The sequence below is a fragment of the Sciurus vulgaris genome, assembly GCF_902686455.1.
Source record: "Sciurus vulgaris genome assembly, chromosome: 16".
In the NCBI taxonomy this organism is placed as follows: Eukaryota; Metazoa; Chordata; class Mammalia; order Rodentia; family Sciuridae; genus Sciurus; species Sciurus vulgaris.
Window position 1 is genome coordinate 42151497 of NC_136477.1, and position 12139 is coordinate 42163635.

General features: G+C 37.2%; 1 protein-coding gene across 5 annotated transcripts in view; it reads left to right on the forward strand.

Moving 5' to 3' along the window:
* The window catches only part of ZNF385D (zinc finger protein 385D), an 857219-nt gene that overhangs the window by 765921 nt on the left and 79159 nt on the right, over positions 1 to 12139 (forward strand). For all 5 annotated transcript variants that reach the window (XM_079114281.1, XM_079114282.1, XM_079114284.1 and 2 more), the window contains one exon: positions 10964 to 11126. In XM_079114281.1, the coding sequence (XP_078970407.1) occupies positions 10964 to 11126 (163 nt within the window). The remainder of the gene's footprint in view (positions 1 to 10963; positions 11127 to 12139) is intronic.

Below are 12139 nucleotides of genomic sequence, written 5' to 3' on the forward strand. Positions count from 1 at the left end.
TTGGTTGATTTTAGAGATGATATGTAGCTAGTATTTCTGGACTTGTCTGGAGCTCCCGGGCTCATGTGTTCCTCGCATCTCAGCCTCACAAGTGCCACCACGCCCCACTTACCTTGTCCTTTTAACATTTTTAATGTGGAGCATCCAAGGATACTATACCAAGAAAACTGTGCTTAGAGATTTTTAGTGAATCAGGACTGGGCATGATGCAGAGTATTTCCACTGACAATCACAAAGCCATGTAACTGTAAGAGAAGCATGTGGTGTGGCTGAGTGCCAAGGAAGAAGAGGAATTTTTTCCATATATTATTGATATTATACTCCAGAAATTAGACTGTTATGAAAAAATTTCCATTTAGTCTCTAGGGTAAAAGGTGACCTTTGGAGATATAGTCTATGAACATATATCCACAGTTACTGCATTTAAAACATCTTTCACCTTTTTGGGTCTTACTTTTCATTTGCTGCATATCTGCATTGAAGACAAATATTTGAAAATGTCTTCATGATACAGTAAACCCTGGAGACAAAGAGACCTACTTTCAACTCTTGTCTATGTGTTCTTCTGTGTACCTCAAGCTAGTTACTTGAACACTGCAAACCTTAGTTTCCATGTCTTTGAAATGGGCATAATAAAATCTAAATTGGGGGGAAACTTCAAATTACATAAAGCCCTTTCAAAAGTATATAGAATATATATTAGTTGGTAAATCTCTAGGAGATATTAGTATCATTATTAAAGCAGTTTACATTCTTCAGTATCCAAGTGAAAAGTCTATGAAAAGGATTTATATTAGCTGCTATAACAAATAGACCACAAACTGGGGAGAGGCTTAAAGAACTAGAATTAGAGGTTCATGTGTTCTCTTTTCCATACTTTCTGCAGTGAGCATTCTAATTTTCAGGCAGTTCTACTCCTTGTGTTTTTGGGGGTTTAGCAAGTCATGGTCATTACAGACACTGAAGACCAGAAGGGAGCCAGTCTTAAAATATTAATCTGTAGAGGAAAGCCTGAAGTTAATTATAGTTCTATGTTACTCTTAGTTTTTATATAACTAATTATTTTTGAAGTAACTAATAATTCGTTCTTCCAATAACCTGATGGTAACTTTTCAGTAACATTCCTATTTTTGGAAAGAGGAAATTGCAGACTGGAAGTAAAATTATTTATGTTAGATATATAAACAAAATTAGAGGCCTGATTGAAAGCTATGCCTTCTTATTGATGATTCATTGACAACTGTACCAGGGTATATTTCCTTTCTTTAACATAGGATCATAAGGATGTGAACCAAGAAATCTTACTCACCTGGAAAAATTTCAAAGCTATATTAATAAGTAAAAGCAGTAAATTCTGTGATCTAATTTTTCGTATAATTGTCATTCAACAAATAGATATCAAATGCCTCTAATTCACCTCCTCATGGAAAAATAAAATCCCTGAAAGTCTGAAAAAAAAAAAAATGCTGGATGATTAGTTCATAGGTAATTGTCTATTCTTAACCTTTTAAGGTTTTCTATACCATGAATTTTATTTTAAAAGTTAAAGTATTTAATATAACTCATTAATGTCTTTACAAAGGTTAACTCCTCTTTACTTTTACAAACGATAGAATCAAACGAGTCTGTTTCTAAGGACTCACTTATAATATGGAAGTACATGTTAGTAGAACTAAATTAAGGTAATGGTGCTTAATTCAGAAAGGGAATGGAGGAGAAATGAAAGCTGGAAATCACTCCAGCTAGCAACTCCATGACCAAGCACTGAGATCCTCCATTTATTCTAGGCCTTACCTAAATTCATTGTTGCAATGAAGGGTTCAGCATTAAGAAATGGTCCTTTCCTATATCACATTCACAAATAACGTGCAGTATTGCAAAATCTAATAGACCCTTCTGGCTTTCCTCTTAACTGAGTGACAGAAGCAGTCTGTAGCAATAAGCATTTCCTTCCAGAAACTCTTATCTCTCTTGATTTCCATGATACCAGGTTCTTTATGTTGCTGTGATATCTCCATGTCTACATCTTCTTTGTCTCCTTTGCTTGCTGTGCTTCTGCCTCAACCATCTATATATCGAAATGCGCTAGGGGAGAAATGTCTGTTTGAACACCTAATATTTAGACGAACAGATATAAAAACAAAAGTAAATCCATTCTTCAACCAAAAGGAGTTCCACGGATAGTTCAAGTTTCATGAAGTAGGAGGGCAAAGAGCCAGAGGCACCTGTGGAGCCTTTCTGCTTAAAAATTTGTACAGCAGTCCTGCAAAGGTGAATTTGCTACTTCAAAGAAAGAGGGATCTGCAAGTCTTCACTGAAAACCAAATTTTGGAAGAATTTTTACAAATTTTGCACTTGATTTTTCTCTTAGCTTTCATGCAGCTTGAATCACTGAATCATTCTTGAAGTTCTTTTGTTGTTTTAACACATTAAATTAGCTCATTACAGCTGAATATGTAGTGGAAAATAGCATCTGTTTACATTGTAATAATATAAAAATTACTTACCAGTAACAGAATAAAGAGCAATTTGCAAAAAGCTAATCATATTTGTGCACTTGTCTGCAAAAAGTAAATTGTTAATATATGCCCAAGGGGGAAAATCACTTGCTGGTTTAAGCAGTAGAAGCTGTGATATTAACGAGCATCACTTAGAAAACTCTGGTATTTAAGATTGAAATGTCCCAACTTGTCATGAAAATTCATTTATCGATCTTGTTAATGATAAACTCAAAAATTTAGAGATTCAGGTAATAACACAGAAAATTAGATGTCCTAAATGTTTCTTGATACTCGGGAACTCAAAATTTGAATACTTATTTAGAGAAACTTTTATTTTACTTTTTCAGTGCTGATCGAAAGAACTTGATGTATTGGAAAAACACAGTAAACATGGTCCCTGTTTTGTCGTCACAAAGCATCGAGTACAACTTTAACAGATTAATTTAGGAAATTAATCTATTAAAAATGTAGACCATAAAAATGCAGCTTTTGGCTGGCTTGCTTTGCATGCAGGAGGCTAAGGTGCTTAAATTTTATAATCGGTGAGACTGATGGAGCTCAGAAGACTACCTCAAATATGGTGCCTTGACTCGATGACTCTTTCAGCTGAAGGAAAGGGACTCAGAATCTTGGCCTTAATGACCTTGTCCTTCCCTAATCCTTTCTCCCAAAGGCATGCCATAGAAACTAGAATTCCTCTTCCTGATGGAAAGTCATGGAAACTAGAAAACATTTCCACCAAAGCAGCCTAAAACAGAAATATTACTCAAATGTCCCCCGACTTTTCTTTGTAGCAGCTGACAAATTTTCTGGCCTACCTTGGGTGATAATAGACCCTAAGACCTTCATTCCAGAAGGGGTCCAGGCCCATACCTAGGAGGGCAAGGAAACATGGACAGACAGGTCTTGCTGGATTTCCCATTCTGTATCTGATCATTAGGTCATGTCCTTTTGTCTAATCATGTTTCTAAGTGACTGTCTGTTTCTTCTTTGAGTCTAAAATGACAGTTCCCCCTGGGTCTTTGGGTTTTCATTTGGAAGACTCCTGTATCATGTGAAGCTTTGGCTAAATCAATCTTTCATGTGTTTCTCTTGTTAACCTGTCTTTTGTTATAGGAGTGCCCAATGTGACCCTTATGATGGGCAAGGAAAGGTATCACCTTTTCATCCCTTTAAGACTTTTATATATTTATAAATTTTTTAGAAATATGATTTACTGAATAGGCCATTTCTCCTTTGGCCATAACAGACAGAAGAAGATGGCATCTTCAAAAATAAGATCAAGTGGTGTTATATGTTTTTCCTTGTATATTTATCAGGGTAAGAAAAAGAACTTTGCATGCAGTTAATCTGCAAATTTCCTTTTTCAAGATACCAGGATGAAACGTATTCAACTAGCATAGTCTTCCTTCAGACATGTTAATAATATTCATTATGACATTGCTCTTTTACATTCAGCCAGCCTTTGATTAGTACTCCCATTCTGCCTTCCTGCTTTTGCCCTGCCCTTTCATAAGGTTCCTGTGAAAGGCTAATTCCATCCACTACAATTTTAACTCGGAACAACCTTACTGCCAGGTTTTGAGGAGACCTTACTATAGCTCTCTGCAGCTGGGTTTTACTATTCTCCCCTATGGTATTCTGTGATGGTACTTGTAACATTATGAATTTAGCCTCTAGAGACCAGTGATGAGATGAAATATTCTATATGGCAGAGAGAAATGTGTTCTTTCTTTCTGGTTAACTTACTCTGGTGTGAGGATAAGAAAAGATTCTCTCTGTGGTTGAAATGTGGAGCTCGTAAGCACTTTAAGAAACACCTTTTTGTTTTCTGATGCTAAGTGATGAAGTATACCATGGCTTGATAAAGAATGTGTAAATATGTTATTCTGTCCACTGTCAATGGGATTCTTAGTTCATTCACTCAAATGTTGTAGCTGACTGAGGATTGCATTTCCCTGTTTAAATGGAAAAATATCTTTAATTTGTCTTACAAATGGCATTTCTCAGTGACTTCAGTTACCATCTGTTGCTGATTAATTCCCCAATTTAGCTGCAGTCTCGACTTCATCTATAATCACCAGACCACGTGCTACAATTATGTCTGGCCCACAGTAACTGTTCAGTGAATCCTTTGTGAATAAATGAACAGAGAGAAAATGTGAAGATGGGTGGGCTCTACCTACAGGTATTCAGGTTCAGAGATTATTTATGGTCTCATTCTCCATCATTTCCTAATACACCTAAAATACAGACAGCTGTCACGCTGTTTAATGCTGACAGGACATCTGGATCAAATATAAATCATTATTTTGTGGACCCAATGGATCTCCTTAATAATTGCACATTTTAGAGGAGCTCTTTGGGATAAAATCATTAAAGTAACAATTCTTGGATTTTTTAATTACCGATTAGGAATCTTACAAAGCTATAGATGGAAGTCCTATAGTGGTTTATGAAGAAGTAGGAAATTTTGTCTTTTCTCTCAGTGCTTTTCTTCCGACAATACAGGGTATATATTACATAGATTTGTATGGAAGAAAATGAGTTAATGATGATATAATTTCTCCATATTTGTAGAGCATAATATATTTCATTTTAAAGTTTACAAGTAGTAGTAACACCAGTAGTATTTCCCAAGTACTGGGAATTTCTATATGTATTTAAAAGATTTGATCTTTTACATAAGCCTTAAAACAGAGTCATCATTGAAATCATCCATTGTATATCCTGGATTTATAAAAGGAAAACTGTTATTCATTAAAAATTTTAAAAAGTGAAACGTTTTCCTTAATATTCCTTTCCTATATCCCATGTGACGAGAGTTCCCATAAATAGCACAATTTGTGGTTGATGATAAGCTTCCTCCCAGAGAAAAAAATAATAGTTTGTGTTTGTGCCAGATGCTTTTCCTGCATTAAGTGCCATAAAAATCCCCTGAAGTGTGTTCAACAGATAGGGCGAAGTGCCAAAGAATGGCAGAGAATTAAGTTGAACCCTGTTCACACACAAAATCTGTTGAGACACCATATGCATATTTCCATTTAAAAATCAAAATGTGAAATTAATTCAACATGCATTTAATAGGCATCTATTCAGAGCTGCATAGTAGATCCTAGGGACAGAATGATGAGTATTATCAGGTCTTGCATTCTCTGTGGTGGAATTTGCTCTCTGTTTGGAGGCACAGACACTTAACCCTTCTGTGGCAGTGCCATAATACAGGCACACCCAATACCAGAACCAGGTGACATTAAAACATTACCAGGCAACAAAGGCACTCCAGGCAGAGGGAACTAGTCATTAAAGGACTTGAAAAGATTTCTTCTTGTGGCATTGTTCTTACCAGAATGAGAGAGAGGGGTGTGGCTCATTTATCTATGCTGCTAGCAGATCTTGCTAGACAGCAGACATTGTGACTGGGGGTAGGGGCACAGTGACTAGTTGAGGATCAGAGGAAATATGCATGTCATTCCATTTTCTCTCCTGCTGACACCAACACCCATGACAACTTGACCCTCAGACCTAATTAGATTCAACATTTCTAATTCCTCCCAACACTCTATAAATGGTATGTGACAAGCACAGACTGAGAGAAGTGTTAAGCTGTGGGCATTATGAAGGGATTTTGTGCACTGGGTGAGTAGTTCCAGTGGTTTTCCTGACTTTGCTCAGTTCTGTACAAACCTGAAATGTTTGCAATTATATCACTAGAGTTAAAACTCATTTGAGGTGTCTGGTTTACATCCCAAAAAAAAAAAAAAAAAAAAAAAGTCTGCACAAATTCAGCCAGAGTCCACATCCTTTTTAGCTGGATTAAACCTTGTGTGACAGTTTCCAAATCCCACTGTTGTCCCATGTCCCCCAGACAGGTCTCCATCATTAGCATTCAAGGAGGCAGCTATTTAGGTTCCACATATACAAAAGCAGTGGTAGCTTCCATGACAGGAACCAGGCAAAAACTCTCAAATTAGTTTTTCTCACTCCAGTAAAGCTCCCACCATTTTATTATTCACATTAGATACTTGAAGACGTGAAATGCTTCGTGTTTGGGAATCACGAAGTTTGTAGACAACTTCAGAAGCTTTGAAAAGATAAGTGAACCCATCTAGATGATTTCTCCTAACTATATTAGTACTTAGTGAAAAAGTATTTTCTTTGCTTATAAAAATTAGAGTTACCTAATGTATCTGAGAAAATGTGACATGCCTCCCTTTTCTCTTTGTTTAGATGTTTTTTTTTTTTTTTTCCCACTGGTATAGGAAAATCACTCTACTTTGGGGTATTATCTTTTTTTTTTTTTCCTGTTCCCATGGCTGTTACTGTTCATTACTGTACTGAAGAGCACAGAAGACAAAAAAAAAAAAAAAAAATTCAAAGTAAAGCATCAATCACTTGAGCTCACAAAGAATAGTCTTAATTGAATCATGTTTTCTTACATTGGGATACAATGAAGTCAATTTTCATTTTATTCTTAATGTAGTCTGCTACTTACAATTTATACAATCACAAGATAAAAAAATATTAAATGTTCTACACGGGACATATTATTAAGTAATAAAAATATCTATGCCATTTAGAACAATGAATTATTCTACCTTTAAATTTCTTCCTTAAATATTTTGGTAATTATAGTAGCAGAAAAAGTGCTCTTAGCTAGTTAATCAGAGAGACCTTTGTCTGTGTGCTGTCCAATGCCTTCCCTAAAGAAGAGGTACGTAAAGAATGCACCCAGAACACCAAATCAGTTTAATGCAAATAAAACAGTGAATTTACATACTTCTAAATAATGAAGTTTTGAATATTGTGACACAGGGCTTAGTATTTTCTTATTATTATTGGACTTATTACAGACCTGGGGTTCCTCCAACCCCTGAAGATTGAACTGTTACAAGGCACTCAATTTAGAGTTAAAAGTAATAGTGTCAGAGTTCATACTGCAACAATAATTACCTTGGAGAGAAAAGGTAAAAGCAGGGAAGAGAAAATCACAAGGACTTGGCAATCACTTCTGTGTGGTTCTAGAATTTTAAGGAGGTTTCCAAGGTTAATTTGCTGTTTTGAGTTCACCCCTCTTGGATAGAAGTTCCCCAATTACATATAACTTTGGGTTATTTTTGACTGTTCTTTTGGACTTGTTCGTAAGGAAGTAAACTTGATAATTTCTATTGGGTGACACATTGCACACATTTAGACATGTAAATATTTAAAGTTGCCTCTTAGACAAATATGTGTATGTGTGCTTCAAAATGGAAAAAAAAAAAAAACCCTCTCAACTGTTAAGTCATTTGTGGATTTATTTTATCTACTTAAATAGTTGTGTTTAAGCAAAGTGCCATTTTGAAATATGGAGGTTAAAATTTGAAGACTGAAAAGTCTGACTGGCTGACAGGACATGGCAATGACATCTACAATGGCATCATTCTATTGTATAAGAATGCATGTGCCTGTCTCTACAATCAACATTTGCCTCTGGGATGACTGGCTAGATGTCATGATGCCATGTGCTCTTTCAAGATTAGTATAGTGATTTTTATTACATGGCACCCTGATATCCCACTTATTCCTCAAGGGTCAGTGGTTAGAGCCTACTTCTTATTGTCTGGATCACTTCTAAGTGAGATGCAGTATAATATTGGCATGCTTGCTTATTTAACCAAGAAAACATTCCTGTGGAAAACGACCATTTGCAGTGTCTGGATGGTCCCCACGTTTCTGTGAATGACTTGATTCAGAGACTGACTAAAGAATCAGAAACAATCTCAGGAGAAACATATTTATTATGCTAGCAGAAGATACGGTCTCGGTCTCTCTGTACATTTATGCCCAAAGATGAGGCAGAAGGGGCCCAAATGGATGTCTCTGACCAACTGCTACTTTTAAAAAAATCTCTCCACAGAGCTCCTAGTTAGGTTTCAGCTTTGGAGTCAGAGAAAGATTAGATGTCACTGAATGATCTGTCCACTCTAACCAGGTGGCCTAAGGGAGAGCTGTCTGGGTTTTCTGCCTTCACACAGAAGCACACCTTTATACAACATACCGGAATCAAGGCGAACCTGTGCACTCTGGGTTCAATATACATATATTAGAAACATTTGGAGTAGGATAACTCAAGAACAGTCTACACATTCTAAAATCATAAAATAAAAAATGCAGAAATTTTTAAATATCGAGAAGGGTTCTCTGCCTACATCAGGTTTCAAATTTGGATGTCACCTCTACCCACAACACAAGCCCCCGCACAATCAAACCTGCACAATCAAAATCACACTGGTCTCCTGCTGCTGCCACCCCACTATCCTCCATCCCCCTGGCATTCTGTGTGCCCTGGTCTTTCCATAGCACTTTGAACCTTTCTAGCATTTGACTTTTTTTTTTTTTTCCCCAAAATTTGAAGGAGCCAGTCACTTTAAAAAAAAAAAAAAATCAGGTATTGTGTGATTAAACTGGTCAGCAGGTACTTTGAGCCTATCATTTGATGAACGAATGTGAGTGTGCAGTTCATTTTGTTTGAGATTTCAAAATATTGGGTGTCTCCATTGTGAGCACACCAACTATGGTCATTTTGTCACTGGCTTCTCCCCAGGACTCCGTTGCTGGAGAGCCCTGGTCTGTTTGTACCTGTGCAGGATGGGGTTTTTGCTTCTTTATGGAATTTGCTTCTTTTTGGTCATTCTGGGTGTTCTTTTGAAATGTCAAAATGGTCTTGTCTAATTGGAAATAAAACCGAGAGTGTAGATTTGTTAGGAACCTTTAAAGTTTATATTCTGGATGTGTAAGTTGAGACAGCACTGGTATTGGACACCAATCTTTTCATATATATTATAGAAACATTGACTTCTGTCACCAGATCAGCAGGTACCAGCAGAGAGGAGAGGAACTCTGGTTTTAAGGGAAGCGCTATAGCCAGTTGCCTAGGAAAGATGACCAACTATCTTGACCATAGGATCTAGCTCCCAAAAGATTTGGTTTATTAAGAAGGAAAACTGAGCAGGAAAAAAAGACATGAAACCCTGTCCATCAAAGTGACTTTCCCCATATAGAATCAAACCAATCTAAACTTATCACTGGTTTCTCAATTAACTACAGCATGTCTTAACTTCTATTTTGGCTCACACTATGTCTTTCTGGTGTTCTGTGTTGTTGGAAAACTTGTAACTGATGCATGAGTGTGCTCTCTGTTCAAATTGTTTCTAATATATAATTTCCTTGTCCAGTGTTCTTTCAATAAGGGTACCTAGTCCTGTGAGATATCCTGTTGGAATGATGCAAATGAAGGTGCAGACTATTTATTTATCTACCAAAAGATATTATACTGCAGCATCCTGACCACTGCAGTTACTAGAATAAAGAGAAGAATATGATTATCGTTTTGTTTTGTTTTGTTTGGCAAAATGAAACATTTAGTTTAAATAAGCAATGGGAAGTAATGGCTGATCTAACAGAAATAGTCTTCCACTGAGATTTCTTTTCTGGGAAATGAGTTTTTGTGAAGGTTTTGGCCTGAAAAACCTTCTGATCTAAGTATCTCCCTGCCCACCCTCACAGACGTCCTCTTCTCCACCTCTCCCCAGCACACAAAGTCTTTTTTTTTCTTTTGAATAAGCATTAATATCTTTCTATTTCTTTAAAGATGATATTCTATCCCAATTAGTATGTCTCTCTAGTAAACCCACCCCCCAAAAAAATAGTGTGATGAAATATGAACTTGGGAAATATTATCACTGTTTAAAAAATAATAATCTTTGTGGGCAAAAGAATTGCATCGGTCCCTTTAGGTAGTCAAAACACCTTGGAGCCTTCAGACACTAGACTGAGGGATGAAAGATCCCCTTGTTGAGTGACCCTACCTTGAATTTCTCAGGTATCCTTAGTAGAGAAAGAAGGAATTAGAAATTTGCCCAGCTTCCATGCGACTCCATCTGTACCTCAGCAATGCATTCACTTTTGAATTCTCAAGCTTCGTCCTCCGTCTCCAGGGTGCCCACTTCCCTTGTTATGTTTGAATATTTTCTTGTAGACACCTGTTGGGGACTGTATTAATAAGATACACTGTAGAAAAAGAAAACAGAAATCCTGAGCCAAGGAGATGAGAGCCACTCTTTTCTAGGGCCCTTGTTCATCTTTGGGAGCCCAGAAATCTTCAGTGGCAGAACAAAAGCAACACAGGTGTAAATTCTTAATTTTTTTTTTTTCCCCACTCCGCAAAGACAATGTCATGGATGTGTTAGTGTTTAGCTGCATTTCTCTTCAGAGAAGCCATGAAATGTTCTTGCTTCTATGCTAAGGCTTTAGAACTCGATTCCCATTGCTTTCTAGCATCATTCTAAATAGAATCCCACTGCTTGGCCACAGCCATAATGGTACCTGTTATTGAAAGGGAGTCTGTATTTGCAGTAATACAGAGAATGCCAGTTTAGAAATGAGCCTGATTGCATGGTTCATTTTGTTCTCCTTTGTAGAGCCAGGCTGCGGCCCACTACAAAGGCACGAAACATGCCAAGAAGCTCAAAGCACTGGAAGCCATGAAAAATAAGCAGAAATCTGTAACTGCCAAGGACAGCGCAAAGACTACCTTCACCACCATCACTACCAATACCATCAATACCAGCTCTGACAAAACAGGTTAAGCGATGATCTTTGTTGTTGTTGTCGTCATTGTTGTTTGGGGGTTCCCTCCCTTGTCTAACCCCGTGTCTGTTTAATGATGTGCCTGCCACATTAATTCACGCTTGAACCATCCTTCTGTACACTGGTAATTATTTCCTCTCATTTTTTCCAATATCCTTAGTTATAGTCCGCATTGTGCATGGTGAAATAGTCCTGTGGCTTTTAGAGGAACATCGTAGTCCTAAAGGCCCTGGAAACCATGTCCACAATATCCCTTTTTTGAAGTGAACCTTTTCAGTGTATCCTTAGCATCTTGCACACAATACCTTAGCTTATTTCTGCATGGCAGATTTGATTTAACCGTGAGCACACAGCAAACTATGCCAAATGAATCGAGAAGGCCCGATTAAGAGCATTATTACTGACAGGCTTCATTCTCATAAATTCCAAACATTGCATTGTCTTAACTAGTGGCTGTGTGATTCTGGACTCGTTATGGCTGGGTAACTTTACCTCTGCATATACAGGTAAGTGTTATTGATACCAATTACCCTTTTTAATAGAGTCTTCATGGTGAAATAATGGCCCCTGAATGGACCCCTGGGATAGTTCCTGTAAAAGACCAGCTTATTCACACATAGCAGGGGAAGCCAGTGGGCTCTCCCTAAGCTGGCATTTTACAAAACATAAGGCCACTGGTCTTCCAGTTTTATATAGAAGGAAGTCCTATGTGATGCCTGGATCTATCTTTAGTAAATCACTGTCTAGAACACAAGGACTAGTACAGGTTGGTTTCTTTCCAGGCTATACAGAGCACAGTGGTGAGTAACAGGAAATATGTCCTTACTGATGAGACTGTCTTAACTAGAAGAGAATCTTTTGCCACAACTGATGAAAATATAGCATGCTGGGCAGTAAACAAATAGAACAAATTAAAACCACTTCTTTATACTTGGAGTGTCCACTGGACACATATAAGCCCCTCCAGGATCTGAGGTGATGTTTGCTGCCTTCGTGACTCTGAAAGA